The sequence below is a fragment of the Sebastes umbrosus genome, chromosome 8 (genome assembly GCF_015220745.1).
Source record: "Sebastes umbrosus isolate fSebUmb1 chromosome 8, fSebUmb1.pri, whole genome shotgun sequence".
NCBI classification, from domain to species: Eukaryota; Metazoa; Chordata; class Actinopteri; order Perciformes; family Sebastidae; genus Sebastes; species Sebastes umbrosus.
This window is the reverse complement of record NC_051276.1, coordinates 35,534,622-35,559,204: the sequence shown is the minus strand read 5'-3', so window position 1 is coordinate 35,559,204 and position 24,583 is coordinate 35,534,622. Positions and strand designations below refer to the sequence as shown.

General features: G+C 41.1%; 2 protein-coding genes across 5 annotated transcripts in view; one reads left to right on the top strand and one right to left on the bottom strand.

Annotated features, from left to right (window-relative positions):
- LOC119492997 (L-rhamnose-binding lectin SML-like) overlaps nt 1-24,583 on the bottom strand; it is a 301,994-nt gene that overhangs the window by 10,245 nt on the left and 267,166 nt on the right. For 3 of the 4 annotated variants that reach the window (XM_037777949.1, XM_037777946.1, XM_037777947.1), the window contains exon 2: nt 13,410-13,498. The gene's annotated coding sequence lies outside the window, so the exon portion shown is untranslated. Of the gene's footprint in view, nt 1-13,409; nt 13,499-13,679; nt 13,744-24,583 lie in introns of those variants that run through there. The other variant, XM_037777948.1, reaches the window with a different exon arrangement.
- LOC119493002 lies at nt 3,699-12,919 on the top strand. The gene is made up of 4 exons (XM_037777955.1): nt 3,699-3,743; nt 4,767-5,351; nt 8,080-8,724; nt 9,676-12,919. Coding segments are annotated over exons 1-4 (2,742 nt in total). The 5' UTR covers nt 3,699-3,742; the 3' UTR covers nt 11,187-12,919.

Genomic DNA, 24,583 nt, shown 5'->3' with positions numbered 1-24,583 from the left:
CCGGCAGTTCAAGATAACAGCATCAACCTCGGATACGTTCACATGTTCAAAGAGAAATTAAATGACAGCTGTCAAACACACTACAAGTTACAGTCTTATGGTATCTTTACTTTTTGGAGGGTTAGAAATTAGATTTATTTAATTTTCCAATTCAGAAATAAATAAAGATAAATGAATAATGCCATCGCAAAAGTTATTGTAGTTGAGATTTTTCTTTTTTTGGCTACACTGCAAAAATCAAATGCAATAATTGTTTGTTTTTCTCAAAGAAGAAAACAAGAAGCTGAAATTATTTAAATTTTAATTACGCTGTTGCATCGATTTCTACAATTTTCACAATTGTCACAGCATTTGTGAACAGTGTAGCGTGATATATACTGTATATATTTGTATTTATTATTATTATTATTATTAACATTATTATTATTATTATTATTATTATTATTATTATTATTATTATTATTATTAACATTATTATTATTATTATTATTATTATTATTATTATTAACATTATTATTATTATTATTATTATTATTTATTTAATTAGTATTGTTTTTTTTAAACAGCCAGCAGCCCCTCTAGTTGAATCTCTCTCTCGTGGAGCAGAGTGACAGAATGGCTGAAACATCAGGTGAGTCACTTTTAAGGAACTTTTCTAATCAAAAATATAAAATATATGACCTTAAAAAAACACACCAACGAGGCAAACAAATAAACAAATAAACAAACAAATAAACAAACAAACAAACAAACAAACAAGAACTGTAGTTCTCGGCTTAACAGATTAATGGAGGCCGAGGCCGAGACACCAGAAGGATAACGGTAACCGGTAACCGGTAACCGGTAACCGGTAACCGGTACGAGGCCTGAAGTAATCAAAGATAAACAACTAACTGAAACAGGCTACAAGACATCTTATCATGTGTTTGTATTTGTTCAGAAATAAAATGTTTTAAATTCACTTATTTAGAAATCCATTTGAAAAGCCGTTTTTAAAACTCTTTACTGGAGTTATTCAACTATATCATTCTATAGATAAGAAAGTAGATAGATAAGAACATCATGTGTCCAAGACAAAGGTCAGCGGGGAAGCAAAAACCCTGACGTGACAGAGACTGCAGTGATAAGAACACAAGTTACTGGTTAATCTCCAACGATTACAGTACGCATCCTCTTTTAAACAAACATAGTGTTTAAAAAAATAAGAAGTTAAAATGTTGGTAAGAAGCTGAAAGAGAAGATCTGTGAACAGTATTTGCACTGCAGAGCTCTCAGAGTGAATGTTTGAAGCTTCATGTAAATTTGAAGCAGAGGTGGAAAAATACAATCTCACACAATTAAAGGTATAATAATAATAATAAATAAAGCCATTGCAAAAGTTGTTTAGCTGAGATGTTACTTTTTATTTTTTAAGCTGAATGAAAAGATCAAATGCAATAATTTGTAGGGTTTCACCTTTATCAAGTTACATATTTCTATATATCTTAAAGAAAAGGTTTCTCTCCTGACCTTTCAGTGACGGATATTTGAATTAAATTCAACAAGAATTGTTTTTAAATGTGTATGTTGTGTTTCTCAGCAGCTCCTCTGGTTGAATGTCTCTCTTGTGGGTTTCTAGCAGAGTGACAGTATGGATGAAACATCTGGTGAGTCCAGTAAAGAGCTGTATCCGAAACCGCCTACTACATACTACTGACGAACACAGTAAACAGTACAAACTGCATACTGCGTTCCTGAGTAGTGTGCAATATGCAACGGTTAAAGTGATGTATTCTGCAGTATGCTAGACCACGCTGTAGCCCTTAAACCAGCTCTTAAAGCACTGGACAAAAAAAACAAACTCCTACCACAATTAGAATATTAGTCGCCACTCTGCTGCTCTGTAGCCGCTCTGTGAGCGTCACTGGCCGGCTCGCCAGGGAGCTACGCCCGCGGGCGATTGTGGAGCTTTTCAACTCCAAAAAGGCAGATAAACACAGGTTCCTGTTACTTTATAACGGACATCTGTGTTGTGATATTTAAACAAAACTATCCGTCAACAAGGAAATAAAAGCCCCTCGTCTACAGACCGGTCTCTAGAGAGTTCCAGCAGCTCATAGCGGTTTGTGAGTCGTCTACAGACCGGTCTCTAGAGAGCTCCAGCAGCTCGTAGCGGTTTGTGAGTCGTCTACAGACCGGTCTCTAGAGAGCTCCAGCAGCTCGTAGCGGTTTGTGAGTCGTCTACAGACCGGTCTCTAGAGAGCTCCAGCAGCTCGTAGCGGTTTGTGAGTCGTCTACAGACCGGTCTCTAGAGAGTTCCAGCAGCTCATAGCGGTTTGTGAGTCGTCTACAGACCGGTCTCTAGAGAGCTCCAGCAGCTCGTAGCGGTTTGTGAGTCGTCTACAGACCGGTCTCTAGAGAGCTCCAGCAGCTCGTAGCGGTCTGTGAGTCGTCTACAGACCGGTCTCTAGAGAGCTCCAGCAGCTCGTAGCGGTCTGTGAGTCGCCTACAGACCGGTCTCTAGAGAGCTCCAGCAGCTCGTAGCGGTCTGTGAGTCGTCTACAGACCGGTCTCTAGAGAGCTCCAGCAGCTCATAGCGGTCTGTGAGTCGTCTACAGACCGGTCTCTAGAGAGCTCCAGCAGCTCGTAGCGGTCTGTGAGTCGTCTACAGACCGGTCTCTAGAGAGCTCCAGCAGCTCGTAGCGGTCTGTGAGTCGTCTACAGACCGGTCTCTAGAGAGCTCCAGCAGCTCGTAGCGGTCTGTGAGCGTGACCGCCCGGCTGGAGAGGTAGCGACCCCGGCAGGCGCTATAGCTAGCTGTCACGGCAGTTTGTGGAGCTTCTAAACTCCGAAAACGTCGGAGCAAATGTTCGATTCGCCATCTAATGTCGTAAACCTATCAACATTCAAAATCTACACAGTTGATTTTTCGCCTCAAAAATGTTCAGAAGTGAATTTAGTGATGAAATAGCTACGAAAAAATATAAAAAAACAAGCCGTTTTTGGCTGCTTGTTGTTGTTGTAACCGTAGCCTGTAGCGGTCCAGCGCTTTGCATTGTGGGATACAGTAGGCGAGGTAGACTGGTCTGATGCAGATTGGATATTTTTTCAAACTGTTTGTCTCGGATCGTAGGAATATAAATTCATACGTCGATGTAGTAGATGAATCGTTATGCCCTTAGTGGATATATTTTGTTTTCTTGGAAAACAAAATTGTTTGTATAGATGTAAATTTCCATGTGACATCTGTTTTATGAAACGCCACACTTGTAGATTTAGCTAGGTAATATGGTGCATTCAATCCCAGTGAGAAATGTCAACACTAACCCAGACTCAGGGGCCGTTCGGGAGTCATCCCGATCCATTCCAGGCCGAACCGGCCGGTGGTCATAGAGTTTTTATTTTTCAATTTCTGATATCAGAAGTTACTATATGGTCCTCGGCCGTGGCATGGGCGACCCTGGCCTTCACAGTCACAGACACCTCAGAGTGAAACACTGCCTGTCAGACTGGGCCAATCTAATACTTTATACTGATACTGAGAGGGGGATACGAGCAGCGCCTCCCAATTTGGACTGATCCTCGATTTTATTGAAATCTGACTGGCTCTGTCATTTTCATCGTGAATGTGACGAACTGTGACTAGTGTCTTCTTTTGACTCATGAATAAATAAATTAATGTTTACATTTCTGTGTCCTTACAGTGTCAAGTGATGTGCTGCCTGTGAAGCGCAGAAACAGCTATCAACACCTGCCGCCTGACAGTAAGTCAACCTGGAGAGTCAGATTTAATGTGTTTTTTTAAAACTGTATTTTCAACATGTAAAGAGGTGCAACAGGATCTCATCGAGACAGAGTTCTTGGAAAAGAAGAAAAATATTTTACATAAATTATAATTATTGCAGGTTTTCAAGTCACTTCTTATTTATTTCAATATCAGGCTTTGGATGGACAACACTTCTTAAAAGAATTAATTCGTTGCTGGTTTTAGTCTTTTTATGGCATCTGATGACAATAAGACAAATACAGATTATGGGCATGTCTCCAATACTGCGGGGGAATAAAACCAGGCTAAAGAAATGAGCAAGAGGTCCTCACCTGGTAGTGCCTCTACTAGGGATGCACCGATACTGTGCTCATGTACTCGTACTCGCAAAACGGCTCCGATACAACGGCACCGATACGACTTTACAGCAGCGTGACGGGCCGGTGATGCGCCCGACTCCGCGGGGCCAGGATCCCACCTCAGCCGGCACGTGCTGGCCCTCACTTTCATTGCGCCACGGGGTTTGGCTTGCACCCTCTGACTGGCGCGTGCGTCAGACTCCTTGGTCTATGTTTCAAGACGGGTTGGGTTGGTCGCCGACATCGTCGCAGACCCCTGGCGCCTTTTACGTGGGCCGAGCCCCGCCCTGGCAGCACGACGCGGTTGGGGCGCACTGAGGACAGTCCACCCCGGTTGACAGTCGCAACGGGAGCAGGTAGCCCCCGTCCCTTCCCGGCGGGGACAGGGGGCGCAGCGAGCACTTTGGCGACGGCCCCCGGAAGCACCTTCCCCCCGAGCCTTTCCAAGCCGACCTCCCCAGCCTGCCGTGTGTCGCTCACACCCTCCAGCTGGCTGTTAACGAGGGTCTTTTGGCACAGAGAAGTATTCTGTATCGGCGAGTACCCAAATGTAAGTACTTGTACTCGGCCTGAAAAAAAGTGGTATCGGTGCATCCCTAGCCTCTACACCGGATAGATGTACTACCAGGCCTACCTTTCATAATCCACTGTTTTCATTCCAGTGTCTGAGCTGAGGGTTGTTCTGCTGGGGAACAGCTGGTCTGAGAGGAGTTCAGTGGGGAACTTCATACTGGGAGAGAATAAGTTCAACACTGAGGAAGAACCAGACTGCTGCCAGAGAGTCAGTGGACTAGTAAAGAAGAAAAGTATAGTTCTCATCAACACTCCAGATCTGCTGCTTCCCAACATCTTCCAACACAAACTTACACAAGATGTAGAAACCTGTGTGAGACTCTCTGATCCTGGACCTCATGTGTTCCTGCTGGTTCTACAGCCTGAACACTTCTCTGAGAAACACAAACTGAGACTCTGCAAAGTCCTGAAACTCTTCGGCGATCGATCGGTTGATCATTCGCTGGTTCTGATATCGACACCCAGAGAGGAGAGTTCAAGTGTCAAGGAAATCTCTATGAGCCATCCACAATTGAAAAACATCATCAGAATTTGTAGAGGCCAACTGCTATGGAAGAAGACCACCGAACTTACAGAGCTGTTGTCATGCTTGGACCAAATCGTCAAGGAGACCGGAGAAGCGTACGTGAGCTGTGAAGGATTTGCGGATTCAGCATCTGCTTTACCTGGTGATCGCCAACAAATGAAACAACAGGAAGCAATCTCTATCTCGGACACCGTTAAAGTTACTGGTAAGTGAGAACTGATGTGATGGCATAAAACCAACGCGATCACAGAATGCATCCACTGCCCTGTATGACCTGTACTGTATATGGGCTATTTTTTTTTACCATTTTCAGGCTCTGTACTTTAACAAACTACTTCTAGAGATTTAACCCAATCGACTTAAAATTTGGTCAGCACAGTCTTAAGACCTTCGTGATGAAAAGTTGTTAAAAGCTTGAGTTTTTATGAAACGACGTTGACGTGGCGTGGCGGAGAGTTTACGTGATTCTCGCCATTAAACGACAAACTGTTGTAACTCGACTGTACTTGACCGACGCGAGGCCCTGTTGAAATCGCTGTTTATTAATATTCTCCAAAATTAATCTAATTTTTGAGGAGCTAATCATGGTCAGAAACTGACCAAATTTGGCACATGTATCAGAGCTGGTTGAAAATGTTGTATTTTCTGGGTCTCTTGCTTGGATGTGACAAAATGGCTCGATAGCGCCCCCTAAAAAATTGCTCAAATTGAGCCCCTCATTTCAGTTTCACCTAGATGTATGAAATTTGGTGGGCATATGTAACACATTGAGACGTACAAAATAGCCTCTAGGAGGTAAACCATAAACCCAACAGGAAGTCGGCCATTTTGAATTAAATGTGCTATTTAAGGGCTATTTTTTTTTTTTTTTACCATTTCCAGGCTCTGTACTTTAACAAACTCCTCCTAGAGATTTAACCCGATCGACTTCAAATTTGGTCAGTACTACCTTAGGACCTTTGTTTTTTTTATTTCATGGTTTATTTAATAGGGACCAATACAATGTACATAGACAACTTAAAAACGGCTATCTGATGCCAGTATCATAGTGCTTGTAGCGGATGCTAATTTGCAACACCTGTCCCTAGAAGGGCTTTTTGTGAAAATAAGAGTTTAAAACAGGAATGAGTGAATAAATAAATACAATAAAGCACACATTTAAAAACATTACATGAAAAGCTAGACATGAGTACAGGTTTGTCGCTGAATTAACCAGAATTTGGTTTCTCTCTTAAAAGGTAATAAAGTTTGCAGCAGATTTTTGTGATGAAAAGTTGTAACTCGACCCTACTTGGTCAAATCTGCCCCAAAGTTGACCTACTTCATAGCAGTCCAGGACTGAGGACATTTAATGGCAGTATTGATTCTCCATGCCAAACAGACAGAGCTAGAGCAACACAACCTCCTCTCCACGCCAAACAGATAGAGCCAGAGCAACACGACCTCCTCTCCACACCAAACAGATAGAGCCAGAGCAACACAACCTCCTCTCCACGCCAAATAGATAGAGCCAGAGCAACACAATCTCCTCTCCATGCCATACAGATAGAGCCAGAGCAACACAACCTCCTCTCAACGCCAAACAGATAGAGCCAGAGCAACACAACCTCCTCTCCACACCAAACAGATAGAGCCAGAGCAACACAACCTCCTCTCAACGCCAAACAGATAGAGCCAGAGCAACACAACCTCCTCTCAACACCAAACAGATAGAGCCAGAGCAACACAACCTCCTCTCCCCGCCAAACAGATAGAGCCAGAGCAACACAACCTCCTCTCCACGCCATACAGATAGAGCCAGAGCAACACAACCTCCTCTCAACGCCAAACAGATAGAGCCAGAGCAACACAACCTCCTCTCAACACCAAACAGATAGAGCCAGAGCAACACAACCTCCTCTCAACACCAAACAGATAGAGCCAGAGCAACACAACCTCCTCTCCCCGCCAAACAGATAGAGCTAGAGCAACACAACCTCCTCTCCACGCCAAATAGATAGAGCCAGAGCAACACATCCTCCTCTCCATGCCAAACAGATAGAGCCAGAGCAACACAACCTCCTCTCCATGCCAAATAGATAGAGCAAGAGCAACACAACCTCCTCTCCACGCCAACCAGATAGAGTCAGAGCAACACAACCTCCTCTCCACGCCAAACAGATAGAGCCAGAGCAACACAACCTCCTCTCCATGCTAAATAGATAGAGCCAGAGCAACACAACCTCCTCTCCAGGCCAAATAAAAACATTGTATGTTTACACATACTTGGTCAATAAAGCTGATTCTGAGGATTCTGCTATCAAAACACGGCTATTTATAAAATTATTTCCCCCAGTTTATTTCCCTTTGTTGTTTTACAGAATCTGCACTCAGGATTGTCCTGTTGGGGAAAAGTGAAGACAAAAAGACAAGACTTGTAAACTTCATCATTGGTCAAGGAGTTCATTTCCAAAAGCATTCTCCATTCAAGCAAAGTGTGGTTACCTACGGGGAGTGGAAAGAAATACCTCTGACAGTAGTTAAAACCCCGAACATCTTCAGGCTGCCTGTGGAAACGGTGAAAGAAGAGATGAAGGAATGTGTGACTCTTTGTCCTCCCGGACCAAATGTCCTGCTGCTGTTAATGAAACCATTCACATTCACAGAGAAGAAGAGGCAAAGATTGAAGTTCGCCCTGAGACTGTTTGGTCAAGATGCTTTTAAACACTCGATGGTCATCATGACACATGACGTGATTGAAAGTGTGTCTGTGAAGCAGCTGCTTGAGGACTGTGGAGGAAGACAGTACAGCATATGGGAGGAGGATCACAGAAGGTTGATGAAGAAGGTTTGGAGCATTGCTGATCGCACAAGAAGCTTCCTCACTTTCATTGAAGACATGAAACCAGCTGTAAACCTGGTTCTGTGTGGGAGGAGAGGAGCAGGGAAGACTTCAGCAGCCAAGGCCATTTTAGGTCAGACAGAGCTTCATCCAGTCTCCAGCTCATCAGAGTGTGTTAAACATCAGGGAGAGGTGTGGGGACGTCGGGTTTCTCTGGTGGAGCTTCCTGCCTTGTATGGAAACCCTCAGGAGGCAGTGATGGAGGAATCATTCAGGTGTATCTCCCTCTGTGATCCTGAGGGCGTCCATGCCTTCATCCTGGTCCTACCTGTGGGTCCCCTCACTGATGAAGACAAGGGAGAGTTAAAGACCATCCAGAACACATTCAGCTCTCCAGTCAATGACTTCACCATGATTCTGTTCACTGTGGAGTCAGATCCTACAGCTCCAGCTGTTGTTAACTTCCTGAAGGAAAACAAGGACATCCAGGAGCTCTGTCAGAGCTGTGGAGGAAGATATGTTGTTCTCAACATCAAGGACCAGCAGCAGATCCCAGAGCTGTTGGAAGATGTGGACAAGATGAGGCCATTTAAGGGTCGACCACGCTGCTATACAACAGAAACATTTACAAACGCCAAGAAAGAGAAAAACAACACCACACTACAGGCTGAACTTGACAACCAGAAGACCACGGTTAGCCGTAAGTAGGATTTCATTGATGTACAACTCTGTTATGAACAATGTTCTATACCACCCTTAACAAAAATAAGTTTATTCAAGTGTGCTATTAGTATACTTCTTTTAAACTTAAAAGAGTATACTTTCAGTTTACTTTTGTATGTACTCATCAGAGATATACTTAACAAAAGTATACTTAAGTATACTTGGCTCATACTGACAAGTATACAGAAAAGTCTAAGTATGTTTGGCTTATAGGCCTACTTGTACTTAATGTTTTGATCCAGATATACTTAAGTATAATTAAGTATTCTTGAGTCGCACACCAGTGGGCTACCATTACACCTGTAGTATAAAAACTCTTCAACTGTACTGAGAGTATACTTCAAAGTGCACTTTCACAAACTATAAAGTGGGCTACAAGTATATACAAGTACACTTGCAGTATAAAAAATCTTAAACTGTACTAAGGAGTATACTTTAAAGTGCACTTCATAAACTATAAAGTGGGCTACAAGTATATACAAGTATACTTGCAGTATAAAATCTATTTAACTAGTAGTTTACTGAGAGTATACTTAAAAGTGTATTTTCACAAACTACAAAGTGAGCTACAAGTATAAAACTACTAAACTATAAGTATACTTATGGTATAGTTGCATTACAAAATAAAACTTGGGTGTAAACTAGTTGTGTACTCAAATTTACTATTCATATTCATATTATTAAAAGTATACTTTTATAAACTAAAAAGCGGGCCAATTTAGTCCCAAGAAGTATTAATGTAGTACACTTAAACATATACTACTACATTGATATTAGTATACTTGCAGCATAAAGTATACTTGGGAAACATATACTTGAACTTTACTTAAGAATACTTATAACTACTTTCTCGTAAGGGCAGGCTCTTGAGCCTGTACTGTAGTAACGGTCAACATTTCAGGTAACTCCAGGTGTTCTTATTTCACAGGTGATGATGAGAAGCAGAGCCCAGAGTGTCTCAAGATTGTGCTGATAGGGAAGACTGGCTGTGGAAAGAGCTCTTCAGGAAACACCATTCTAGGAAGAAAGGCGTTTGAAGCCAAATTAAGCCAAATATCTGTCACCAAACACTGTCAGAAAGCAGAGAGTGTAGTGTCCGGTCGTCCTGTTGTTGTGGTCGACACTCCTGGTCTGTTTGACACAACGTTGACCAATGAAGAGGTTCAAGAGGAGATGGTAAAATGCATCACTCTTCTGGCTCCAGGACCACATGTCTTCCTGCTGGTGTTACAAATTGGCAGACTCACACAAGAGGAGAAGGACACATTAAAACTCATCAAGACAGTCTTTGGGACGAATTCAGAAAAGTTCACCATCATTCTTTTCACAAGAGGAGATGACCTGGAGCACGAGGAGCAGTCCATTGTGGAGTACATCCAAGAAAAATGTGATGACTCCTTCAAGAATCTGATCGATGACTGTGGAGGAAGATACCATGTGTTCAATAACTACGACAGACAAAACCATGTGCAAGTAAATGAGCTGATAAACAAGATTGAAAACATGGTGGAGGAAAATGGAGGCGACTGCTACACCAACGAGATGCTCCGAGAGGCGGAAGCAGCGATACAGAAGGAATTAAAGAAGATCCTGAAAAACATGGCAGAAGTGATGCAGAGCGAGCGAGAGGAGCTGGAGAGACAACATGAAGATAGAATGGAAAAGCAGAGAGCGGAAACTGAACGGAAGAGAGAGCTGAGAGTCAGAAAGCTCGAAGAAATGAAGGAAAAAATCAACAGCGAGCATGAGAAGATAAACATAGGAAAAAAAGAGAGGAAAGAAGAAGATCTAATGAGGATAAAACAAGACGAAATGAAACAGCAGGAGTGCCAAGTTTTACTGGATAAAATAAAAATAAATTCTGCATCGGATGAAGAAAAGAGAGCTGAGCTGGAGCGGAGAAGAGGAGAGATGAGAAAGCAAAAGGAGGTCCTTGAGGAGGAACAAAAAGAGTACTGGGAGACACGTAACAGAGAAAAGGAAAACAGACGAAAGCAGGACAAAATAAAACTCAAAGAGCTGCAGAAGGAATATGAGCGGGAGAGAGAAGATCACGAAAACAAAAAGGAAAATGAAGAACAAAACAGGAGAGAACAGGAGGAAAAGGGAAGAAAAGAGTTGGAGGAAAAATATCAGAAAATAATGGACGACATGAAGAAGAAATATGAAGAGGAGGCGAGAAAGCAAGCCGAGGAAGTCAATGAGTTCAGACAGAAATACGTCAGGAACTTTGCAGGGCTGAGGAAAGAGCACATGGAAGAAAAGGAGGCACTGAAACAAGAGCACAATAAAGAGTATAAACTGTTCGGTGATCTCTCAAGTCACAAAGAAACCAAGCTCAAAGAAGAGCTCAGAGAAAAAGCTGAAAAACTCAATGAAATGGAGACAACAATGCGTGATTTAAAAGTGAAATACAACAACAAATGCACCGTCCTCTAATAATGCTTCACACCTCTCCGACCCTTACAAACCACAAGTTTATTCAAGTATGCGTTTAGTATTCTTCTTTAAAACTTAAAATAAGAGAGTATGCTTTCAGTTTACTTTATATGTACTTATCAGAGATATACTTAACAAAATTATACCTACGTATACTTAGCTTATACCGACAAGTATACAGAAAAGTATACGTATACTTGCTTTCTACTGACAAGTATACAAAAAAGTATATTTATTAAGTAAAGTATAGTTGGCTTATGCTTTCTTTTTGATAGAGTAGCCTACATTATTAGAGGATGTGGGAGTTTGTAAATGTATGTTTTGATATCAATTTACTTAAAATATTCTACGTTTTTGCGTTCTCCGAGGCATGTGGAGGCTTGTGAGAAAAACTATATACATGTATATATATATATATTTTTATCTCAACACAAAATCTCAAGTCAAATAGATAAAGTGTCTTTATGTAAAGCATAAGTCATTAGCTAACTGCTATAAGTTAAAGAAAACTTACTAGTAAACTTGCAGTTAATGCTATTAAACTAGTAGTTTATGAAAGTATACTTTAAAGTGTACATTCATAAACTAAAAAGTGGGCTACAAGTATATAACTAGTAAACTAACAGTATACCTATAAGTTCACTTGTAGTATTGTTCACTTCATAGTATAGTTGCAGTACAAAATACAACTTAGATGTAAACTAGTTGTGTGCTCAAAGTTTACTATTCTTACCCTTAAAGTACACTTAAATGTATACTTTTATAGACTAGAAAGTGGGCCAATTCAGTCCCAAGAAGTATTGAATGAACAATATGTAATATAACAGTTCATTTCTTGCCTAAAACAAAATCCTAAAAACTAAATCTGGGGACAACAACAACAACAATTGGAGTACAAAAATGATAAATTACATGTGTGAGTTTGGCTCACGTCCTCCGTCACTGCTGTTGGTTGATATACAAAATGCATGCTGGGATATTTGACTACCGCAAAAAGCATCCTCGATAAAATGGACGAAGCAAGACGGGCGGGCATTTGGACCATTTGGACCATATTTGGATGAATGCAAATGTTAAATTCAGGACAGTACTTTGGCGGCGACTGTTGACTGATGCCATACTTTGTTTCTTATTAACCATTATTGAGCACCATAATTCTTATAATGGGAATTATGGCCAATCTGTCAAATGCTTACAGACTAATCAACATGTATTTTTATGTCCCTGAAGAGGTGAAGAGACGAATGTCCAACGTTAAATTCAGAACAGTATTTTGGCGGCGGCTGATGACGTTTCACAAGTTCATGAGAACACAAAACCAGAGAGGGCTCCGATGTCGTTTAGATCGGTTGTTTAGGAGTGTTAAACAACCGACTTGTTAGGTTAATTATATTTGAGAATATGCAGGTAAGAATCTTTTGTAGTAAGAATGGAGCATTGCTGATTTTGCCATTTTTTTTAGGAATGCACTGATTGCAAAATTCTGGGCCGATAGCTGAAACCGATGTTTTTGTATCTTTATTTTTTTCTGTTATTTATTCCCCTTCTGTTCCAGGGATATAAAGACCTCTTCATTATATAAAATAACTGAGCTGTTTTTAAGTCATTCAGTCTTTGAATCAGCACAAATTCAATCATACTAATTTATGAAACAACCTTTAAAATAACTTTTGTTCACATGAAAAAGATTATTCTTTTTTTAAAATAACTGCTTCAAAAGCCTTTTTAGTTGCTAAACAACTACCTACTCAATGAGAAGAATGTTTCAGTACTTACACAGCCCAACTACAACATTTGTTTTGTGAAACATAAATGAAATGTAAATGTAAAAGCGATTAGAAACATAAGCAGTGTTTCACACACACAGACTTTACTGGGGTGAGCCCAAGTATATTTTGTGACCCATTTTAGCATTTTTATTTGTATTGTATTTTATTTAATGTAACTGTTTTTAACATTGTTCTATTGCTGTCTGGTTGATTGCTTCTTGTAATTTGTTAATTATGTTCTTGTGTGTATATATTCTGTTTTATTGCACTTTTGACGTTATTGAAAATCAGGGCATGCCCTCGATGATTCCTCAAGATTGAAATAAAGGTTGAATGAATGAATGTGCAGCGTGATTCTTATAGTGAGAATTATATGATGATGAACTCTGTTAACATCAAAAGGCCTCAGCAGGGGCGTAAATGAGCAGCTCCTCCCTAAACAGTCCAGTCCTACCTAGACCTGAAGTGTGGATGATGGGTCCTCTGCTGGTCCAGTCTGGAAGTATTCCACACGCCATGTTGAAGATGGTGGGATAGAAAAGTCTGGAAAATGATGACAGACAGAAATAAGCCAATATATCCTGTGCAAGTGATCAGTGTAATTGTACAGTATGTTAGACATACTACAATAACTCATGTTTCTATTTCACAAGACGGGAGGTTACAGAGTGACTTCAGAGCCCAGTGACAATTTTTTTTTTACCAGAAACTATCATTATTTAACCTGTTAAGCCCTCTAAGGTGCTGGAAGGAGTGGTTCTCCTGGATAAATCTGTAATATCTCCACAACTAGCAGGTCTATCTGCATGATCTTGGTCTCTATGGATAGGTAAGACCTCAGAGAATTCATCCCCGGTGTCAGTAACATCAGTATCATTGTGACTGTTACTCTGCCTGAGTAAACCGGGATGAACTAAAGGAAAAAATTTACATTTAGACAGTGGATAACAGCATTATAACAATAATGCCGTGCACAGAGACGCCACTGAATCCATTCAACAACTCCTCGACTACAACTGAGCCAAAGCAGATATCAATAACACAAAGCACATAGATTCTATAAAGGTTTTAGTCAGGATAGGACCAGGAGGACTCTCCATCTGGCACACCTGGATACCTCAAAGTGTGCCAAATGGGTTTTCTACCTCTTGAAAGAGAATCTGGCTCTAAAATACTCCTGATATCCTCTACAGGAGGCTATGAGACCACAATGGAGCCTTTGGTCATGACATTTACCCTGAGCATCATCACATTCTACCATTGTGCATCATCACATTCTACCATTGAGCATCATCACATTCTACCATTGAGCATCATCACATTCTACCATTGTGCACAGTAGAAAATCAATAAAAATTGTGTAATTTTGACTAGTTTTATTATAATAATGAAATATGATCAAGTAGATAATAACAAATAAGATCAATAACAATGTAAATAAGATAACAAGAAAGTATTCAAAGTCAAGTATGTACATTCAATATAAAAAATACAATTTCTGGTGCGTTGATGTTGTCACTAAAATATTGAAATCGTTGTCAAACAAACATCGTTAGGACTAAATCCACGTTGAGTGTTGTTTTAGTGGCGTTAAGGCCTCGTCTTTTAGAAACTATTCAGAACAAAGACCAGCACAGCATTTTATGACGTTTTAAAGGCAGAGTTTTAACACACAGCTCAGCTGAACCCGTGTTTCTGAAAACATTTAACGTGAGAAATAAACCATGTAGCTGAATCTGTCTTTATTTTAGATGAACAACGTTTAGTTTATAAGTTCCTCAGAAGTTTCCAGAAGCGGCGAGTCGCGTCGGATGCCAGAGATTTTCGTAAAGTAGCCGAGACCTCAACTTTATGCAAATGAGGAGCGGGCGACGTGACGCCACGTCTCTCGAATAACGCCGCCACGCTGCCAGAATGCATTGCTGCACGGCTGCTTACATAGACAATGAATGGGAAGCGTGGAAAGGATGGAGGCTGTGATCACGAACCATTAGAACTGCAGGATGTGGAACAGAGGAGGAGGAGAGAGTCTATCAGCTGGTTGGACACCTCTGTGTGTTTTCATTGGTTCGTCCAGCAGGTAGAGCTCTAACATCAACTATCAAAATGAAGCTTCTTCTGCAGATCTGCTGCTATTTAACTCTCTTAATAAATTACAGTTTGTCTTCTATTCTGTTAATGATTTAGAATTCATTTGAAATGTGAAACTTTTGTTAAATCTGTTGCATAATAATGCCTGTAATATACCAGCCAATCTGAATATTATTATATTAGAATATGCTTTTATTATCATTATAAATTAGAGATTGAAGTGTTTCAACTGTTAGTTTAGACTTGTTCTTTTCTTTAGAGCAGTGATTCTCAGACTGGGGTCCGTGGCAGTCTGTAAAAGACTGAAAGGTATCCAGAAAAGTATATTTGGTTATACTATGAGTTAACTTAAAGAAAACTTACAAGTATACTTGCAGTATAAAAACTATTACACTAATAGCTTACTGAGAGTATACTTTAAAGTGTACTTTCATAAACTAAAAAGTGGGCTACAGGTATATAACTAGTAAACTAACAGTATACCTATACGTTCACTTGTAGCCTATAGATCAGGGGTGGGCAATTAATTTTTACAAGGGGGCACATGAGAAACCTGAGTTGTGTTGGAGGGCCAAACCAACAATAACTTGAACTTAATTCTGCTCAGTATTAATTTTCCCCATTGTAAAAAGCATTAAATTATATATTTTTGATTAGTTGCTACTGGTAATCAGAAGAATAAGGATATTCTGTAAATATTTATATAAATATATGAAATTGTGGTGTAGGTCATATAGGAAAATACTCCTATAGAAGTAATAAAAAGTAAAAACAATAATTGCATCAGTGTTTCATTTTATTTTTAACATGTTAATCTTCCCAAATACTGAATAGGTGTTTTACAGTATGTTAAAGATAGGCAATTGTCAACTTGATGCAAAAAGCAATAAATGCTTTTAATGTTTTACAGTTCATTTTACTTGTTTAGTGGGAAAAATCCAGCCTGCTCTGGGCTTGAACAAGTGCATTGAAATCTGTCTGAATGTCTGATGTGGATATGCGAAGGACAGCTGAGAGGTGGTCATCAGTGATAGAGGATCTGTATCTGGATTTGTTGAACTTCATCACTGAGAATGTCTGTTCACATACGTAGGTAGATCCAAAGAGGACTAGAATCTTCTGAGCATGCCTCCTCATGTGTGGAAAGTTCTCCTCTTTGAGGGAAGAGTAGAAGTCCAGCAGTGAGACTGACCTAAAGTGCTCTGCCAGAAGTGTGTCAGACTGCAGGTCAATCAGTTCCATCTGAACATCACTGGGTGCATTCTCCACACTGCAGGTGAAGGGAGAACCTGCCAGCTTGTCCTATTTTAGTCCCAACTTGTCCAAACATGCATTTACCTCCGTGAATAAATCACTCCCGGTTGTTGTCCCTTTCATTGACTGCATGGCTGCCAGCTCCTCCGTGATTTTAAAGTCCGTAGATATCCCACGTATGAGAATGAGTAGCTGGGCAGTGTCACGTACATCGCAGCTCTCATCCAAAGCCAGGGAAAGTAGTCGAAGCTGACCGCTCTGTTCTTCAGCTGAAGTTCCAGATTCCCCGCGATGTCCTCAACCCTCCTCGTTACAGTCCGTCGCGAGAGGGGGATGTCCTCAACCCTCCTCGTTACAGTCCGATGCGAGAGGGGGATGTCCTCAACCCTCCTCGTTACAGTCCGTCGCGAGAGGGGGATGTCCTCAACCCTCCTCGTTACAGTCCGATGCGAGAGGGGGATGTCCTCAACCCTCCTTGTTACAGTCCGTCGCGAGAGGGGGATGTCCTCAACCCTCCTCGTTACAGTCCGATGCGAGAGGGGGATGTCCTCAACCCTCCTCGTTACAGTCCGATGGGAGAGGGGGATGTCCTCAACCCTCCTCGTTACAGTCCGTCGCGAGAGGGGGATGTCCTCAACCCTCCTCGTTACAGTCCGATGCGAGAGGGGGATGTCCTCAACCCTCCTCGTTACAGTCCGTCGCGAGAGGGGGATGTCCTCAACCCTCCTCGTTACAGTCCGATGGGAGAGGGGGATGTCCTCAACCCTCCTCGTTACAGTCCGATGGGAGAGGGGGATGTCCTCAACCCTCCTCGTTACAGTCCGTCGCGAGAGGGGGATGTCCTCAACCCTCCTCGTTACAGTCCGTCGCGAGAGGGGGATGTCCTCAACCCTCCTCGTTACAGTCCGATGGGAGAGGGGGATGTCCTCAACCCTCCTCGTTACAGTCCGTCGCGAGAGGGGGATGTCCTCAACCCTCCTCGTTACAGTCCGTTGCGAGAGGGGGATGTCCTCAACCCTCCTCGTTACAGTCCGTCGCGAGAGGGGGATGTCCTCAACCCTCCTCGTTACAGTCCGTCGTGAGAGGCGCACGTTCTCAAAAGCTCCCCTTTTCTCCGGGCATATTAGGGCAGCAGAGTCCAGCAGACACTCCTTAATGAACTCCCCGTCAGAAAACGGTTTACTTTTTCTAGCGATTTTGTGGGATATGACATAACTTGTCTTGACAGCTGCATCTCTGGATGTGCAACGTTTAGTAAAAAGTCCGTGTTGGTTTTGCAGCTTAGCTAGCAAAGCATCCGCCTCCCTTGCGCGCTCTTGTTCAGACACGTTCTTGTATTTCTCCTCGTGTTTGGTGACGTAGTGGCGATTCAAATTGTAATCCTTGAACACGGCGACCTGTTCACCACAAACTAAGCACACGGCTTTACCTTTGACTTCTGTAAATAGATATTTAGCAGTCCATGTCTTGTTGAAAACGCGGCATTCGGTTTCGATTTTTCTTTTGTTGCCGTGGGCTGACATGTTGAGGGCGAGCTTAGCATACCAGCATCACATGTAGCTGTTTACCTACGCATGTGCGTGACTACGTAAATAAAAAAAACGTTTCAAAATAAAAGCACACAGCCGTATTGCGTGCACGGCATAAATAGGCCTATTTTTTTATTTATGTTCTAATTTACTTGACCTCACGTGGGCCAGACAGGGACAGCCAACGGGCCGGATGTGGCCTGCGGGCCGTAAAATGCCCAGGTCTGCTCTAGATCATAGTACAGTTGCAGTACAAAATACAACTTAGTGTAAACTGGTTGTGTACTCAAAGTTTACTACTCTTAGTATACTTAGAAGTATACTTTTATAAACTAAAAGTGGGCCAATTTAGTCCCAAGAACTGTACTACTACTACATCGATATTAGTATACTTATTACATGAAATATACTTGGGAATATACGTGAACTATACGTAAGTTTACTTCATAAAATAAACTTAAAGTATACTGCTTTTTTTTTGTAAAGGTTGTGGAAAGGAAGTTGAGCATTTAGTTGTAACATACAATTTATAAATAATTTAAATATACGACATCTAGTCTAATAAACATATAACAGTAAATATACAACATCTAGTGTAATAAACATATAACAGTAAATATGTAACATCTAGTCTAATAAACATATAACAGTAAATATATAACATCTAGTGTAATAAACATATAACAGTAAATATATAACATCTAGTCTAATAAACATATAACAGTAAATATACAACATCTAGTGTAATAAAGGGAAACTTTTGTAAATTGTTATCACCTTGAAATAATGTTTAATAAGGTTAAAATGTAATGCTCTTTATGTAAGAATGTATGTTTTATTTGTTGATGTAAGACTATAACAGAGGCCTGTACTAGGAAGCAGGATTTGGCGTTAGTGAGGTAACTTCAGGGTTTAACCCTTCAGGGTTTTCCGTCATACGACGGATCACTTCTCATCGAGGTAGATCACCATGGTAACTGATGCTGAACAGCTAACCTGCTCCGGAGCAGGTTATGTTCCAGATAAGAGATCAAATCGTATAAAAGTACCGCCCACAGACCAATCTGGATTAAGTGTTTAACTTCTTCGTATTTGTCTAATATAGTTTGCTCTTCCTTTGTAAAATGTGTCTCTCTGTCTGTCTGTCTGCTGTCTGTGGACTTGTCCATGTCTGTGATTGGTCAGATGCTGCAAACACCTCCCCGTTCATGTGAACGCGCTCACAGCCAGACTGAGAAACCCTGGGTTGATTTACTGAGTTGATAACCAGCGTCGTAGGACCGCTCAGCAGGATCTCGTTTGTTAGGGTTAGTGAAGCCAGATAACGAGAAGATACCCTGGAGATGTTGAACTCACTTCGTAGTACAGGCCTCAGGTCACAGGAACAGAGTTTAGTTAAAGGCACAACTGTGGCATTATGGGTAAGAACCAACATGGATGCAAAATAACCTGATTCAGCACATATCCATGAAGCGCACACGATAATTGTGTTCCATTGTTTTATATCTGTGTATAATAATTGCTAATGTGCCTTGAGATATGGCCAATGATGTGATATGTTTTCAATTATTTTGTTTGATTTCATCACATTCTGTTGTTCTAACAGGCCTGTTTACCAACGGACGTCATGTCTGACAGATGTATACTTAAAAACCTTTATGTCTTTATTTTCTTGTAGTTTTCACGATGTTAGAGAGAGAGAGAGAGAAAATAAAACTTCAAAAGCCATCTGTATGATGCGTGGTCATTGCGTGGGATTATTGATCATTTTTTATCAGTTTGTGATAAATAAAAAAAAATGGTTAAATTTAGCAACAAATCTGTGTAACAAATGGTATCAACCCAAAAATTGCTGCAACAACTTATTAAACATAATAGAGCATGAGGATGATCATCATATACTTCTATCATCATGTTCTAAACCCTTATACACTCACTATTTATTTTAATGAATTAATACTTCCGATTATGACTAGAAGAACTCGACACACTGTGCTGAGCAGCATCTCTAATTAATCTCCAGGTTCTCAGTTTTCAGATGATGTTCACCACTTCTATGTGACATCTACTGTTGACCTGCTATCTCCCCCTGAAGGCAAGGCAAGGCAAGGCAGCTTTATTTGTATAGCACATTTCAACAACAGGGCAATTCAAAGTGCTTTACAGAAACATTCAAGAACATTGCGACAAAATGCAAAAGAACATTAAGAAATAATTAAAACAGTTATAAAAACATAAAAACATTAAAACATTAAAGATTAGAAAATAAAAACAAGCTAAAAATAAAAGCTAGGATAGAAGCTAAAATTGCATAAAACTCAAAAGAGTAAAAGTTATAGTGCAGTGTCAGAATAAAAGGCACCCGCAAACAGGAAAGTTTTAAGCTTTGTTTTAAAAGAAGTGAGAGTTGGAGCGGTCCTGCAGGTTTCTGGGAGCTTGTTCCAGATATTTGGTGCATAAAAACTGAATGCTGCTTCTGCATGTTTAGTTCTGACTCTGGGGACACTAAGCAGACCTGATCCAGATGACCTGAGAGGTCTGGATGGTTCATAACACAGCAGAAGATCAGAAATGTATTTTGGCCCTAAACCATTTAGTGCTTTGTAAACCAGCAGCAGTATTTTGAAATCAATTCTCTGAGAGACAGGCAGCCAGTGTAGAGACTTCAGAACTGGACTGATGTGATCCACTTTCTTGGTCTTAGTGAGGACTCTAGCAGCAGCGTTCTGAATCAGCTGCAGCTGTCTGATCGATTTTTTAGGAAGACCGGTAAAGACGCCGTTACAGTAGTCAAGTCGGCTGAAGATAAATGCATGTACTAGTTTTTCCAAATCCTGCTGAGACATCAGTCCTCTAATTCTTCTTATATTCTTCAGGTGATAGAAGGCTGTCTTTGTAATTGTCTTAATATGGCTGTTAAAGCTCAGGTCTGAGTCCATGACTACACCAAGGTTTCTGGCTTGGTCTGAGCTTTTTAACATCACAGATTGTAGGTGAGCACTAACCTTTAATCTTTCTTTTTTGGCTCCAAAAACTACAACCTCAGTTTTGTCTTTGTTCAGCTGAAGAAAATTCTGGCACATCCAATTATTGACTTGTTCAATGCACTCACTCAGTGCTTGTATTGGACTGTAGTCTCCTGGTGATAGAGTTATGTAAATTTGTGTGTCGTCTGCATAGTTATGGTAATTTATTTTGTTGTTCTCAAAAATCTGACCCAGTGGGAGCATGTAGATGTTAAACAAAAGAGGCCCCAAGATGGAGCCTTGGGGAACTCCGCATGTGATTTTGTTCAGCTCAGATTTGCAATTACCTATAGACACAAAGAAGTCCCTGTCTTTTAGGTAGGATTTAAACCAGCTGAGTGCTATGCCAGAAATACCCACCCAGTTTTCCAGTCGGTCTAGTAATATATTATGGTCAACCGTGTCGAATGCAGCACTGAGATCCAGTAAAACTAAAACCGTAGTTCTACCACTGTCTGTGTTCAATCGGATGTCATTGAAGACCTTAACAAGAGCAGTCTCTTGAGTAGTCAGAGTTTTGATGTTAAACAAAAGAGGCCCCAAGATGGAGCCTTGGGGAACTCCGCATGTGATTTTGTTCAGCTCAGATTTGCAATTACCTATAGACACAAAGAAGTCCCTGTCTTTTAGGTAGGATTTAAACCAGCTGAGTGCTATGCCAGAAATACCCACCCAGTTTTCCAGTCGGTCTAGTAATATATTATGGTCAACCGTGTCGAATGCAGCACTGAGATCCAGTAAAACTAAAACCGTAGTTCTACCACTGTCTGTGTTCAATCGGATGTCATTGAAGACCTTAACAAGAGCAGTCTCAGTGCTGTGGTTTCGTCGAAAACCTGACTGGAAGACATCAAAAGAGTTGTTTAGTGCCAGAAAGCTATTTAATTTTTGAAAAACTGTTTTTTCAATTATTTTAGACAAGAATGGAAGATTTGATATCGGTCTGTAATTATTTACTATTGATGAGTCCAGATTGTTCTTTTTGAGGAGTGGTTTGATGACAGCAGTTTTCAGGGCCTGTGGGAACACTCCTGAAACAAGAGATGCATTAACAATCTGTAAAAGCTCTGAGACCATACAATCTGATACTTTTTTGAAAAGGCCTGTTGGCAGAATGTCAAGGCAGCATGAGGAGGATTTTAGATGTTGTATGATTTCCTCCAGGTATGTCTGATTTATTGGATAAAACTGTGTCATGGTATTTGCACCAGGTTTAAGTGGACGCAGGGGAAACAAACATCCTGTACCTGCTATGGAGGAAGTGACTGCTTGTCTGATTTTGTGAATTTTTTCTGTAAAAAAGGAGCAAATTCATTGCAGGCCCTGGAGGATAAAAGTTCAGAGGCTACTGACACAGGAGGGTTTGTTAGCCTGTCGACAGTAGCAAACAGGGCACGTGCATTGTTATTGTTTTTGGTGATGATGTCAGAGAAGAAGGACCGCCTTGCATTTTTCAGTTCTGAATTATAAATGCAAAGTCTCTCTTTATAGATGTCATAATGAACTTGTAGATTTGTTTTCCGCCACTGGCGTTCAGCTTTTCGACACTCTCTTTTTTCATTTCTTACCAACATGGTATTTCTCCATGGAGATTTTTTCTTACCAGAGACAATCTTCACCGTGTTGGGTGCAATGGTATCAATAACATTTGTCATTTTAGAATTGAAATTATCTACAAGCTCATTGACAGAGGTCCAGGGGAGGGTGGGTATGGAAGAGAAAGCCTGAACAAATTGATCACTGGTATTTTCAGTGATATACCTTTTTGTGATTACCTCTGTCTTATCATTCCTGTGCACAGGAAGAGTACTCTCAAAGAATACACATGAATGATCAGACAGAGCAACATCCATCACTACAACCTTGGAAATGTTCAGGCCCTTTGATATGATTAAGTCCAAAGTGTGTCCCCTATTGTGTGTGGGCTCTGTCACATGCTGACTCATTCCATAGTTATCAAGAACCTGACACAGTTCTTTGGCCCCTCTGTCCTGTTGGTTGTCAACATGGATGTTAAAATCACCAACAATGACTACACAGTCAAAGTCAACACAAATTACAGACAGCAGTTCAGTAAAATCATCAAAAAAGTTTGCACAGTATTTAGGTGGCCTGTAGATATTGAGAAACAAAGCTCGAGAAGAGGAGTTCAGCTGAAGAGCGACATATTCAAAAGAAGCAAAATGTCCATAAGATATCTGTTTGCATTGGAGAGAATCATTAAACAATATGGCAACTCCACCTCCTTTCTTATGCATTCTAGCTTCGCTCATAAAACTAAAGTTGGGAGGAGTTGACTCGATAAGAACAGCTGCACTGTTATTTTGGTCTAACCAAGTTTCAGTTAAAAACATAAAATCAAGCTTGTGCTCAATAATAAAATCATTGATTAAAAAACTTTTTCCTGCCAAAGACCTGACGTTTAACAGGGCTAGCTTTAATGTGCTAGAAGCATTATTATTATTTTTTGGGACATGGTTTGGCTGGCAAGGAATCAATGCTAAATTTGATAAATTAGCACAATCAGTAAAAATCTTCCTGTTTCTTTGCAGATTCACCATTCTTTTTCTACTACTTATTAGAACTGAGATAGAAGAAGCTCTCATCACACAGGGCCCCAGCTTTTCCTGGAAACAGTCACGTGTATCATTAGCCTTGAAGCCTGGACCCAGCACATATCAATCTGTGCTTGCAACATTTTGTAAAGGAACATCCTTATCAGACTGCGGAGACAGAGGCTGATTCCATTGTGGAGGGGATGGAGGTGGTAGGTGTCGTGCTTGTGGAGATAGTGCCAAAGTTGTTCGAGGTCGACCTCGTGGGGGGATCATGGGAGAGAAAATGGGTGTAGGGCGGGGAGTAAGTTTAGTTCCAGCATTGACCAGCTCCTTCATGTGGTCAGTGAACTCCAAGAGGGGGGAGGAGGGAGAAAGGGTGATAAGTGAGGATGAGGACGCCTCCTCTTGTCTCTGCTGTATCCCAGGGCTGGCTTGTGGTGGGGGGTGAAATGATTCTCCTTGAGGTCCCCTGGCACATTGTGTTGTGTCTTCCTCCAGTGGTGATTCCTCTTGTCTCGCGTCCTTGGCAGAGGGAACAGATGAATGACGCAGTAAGTAGAATAGGTTGGAGTTGAACAATTTTACTCCTGACTTGTTTAGGCAGAGTCCATCTGCCTTGAAGAGATGTCTGCGGTCCCAAAAAAAGTTAAAATTGTCAATAAAATGCACTGAGTGGGATTTGCATGCTGTTGAAAGCCATGTGTTCAGTCCCAGCAACCTGCTGAATCTCTCGACTCCTCTTCTGATTGGCGGCAGGGGTCCACTGATAAACACCTGAGCATTCACAGAGCTGACCGTGTTTAGCAGACCAGTAAAGTCCCGTTTCAGCACTTCAGACTGTTGCTTCACAACATCATTCGACCCAATGTGCAATACCACATTTTTCACATTTGGGTGTGCAGTCACAATATCCAGGATTCTTTCTGCCAGATCAGAGACCATATCTTTGGGAAAACAGAGTACTTTGATGTCTTTACTCCACATGCTTTTCACATCTTTAACAGCAGCATCACCCACAATCAGAGTTTGAGTTTGAGGCCCAGTTGTTAGCTTTCCCTGTAGCCTTTTACCTTCAGAGTTGCTTTTGGTTCTTACCCTGCTGTGTGAAGAGTTGAGATTATCCAGGGCATCAGATCGAGATCCAGGGTCCTGCAACAGTGGAGCAAATCT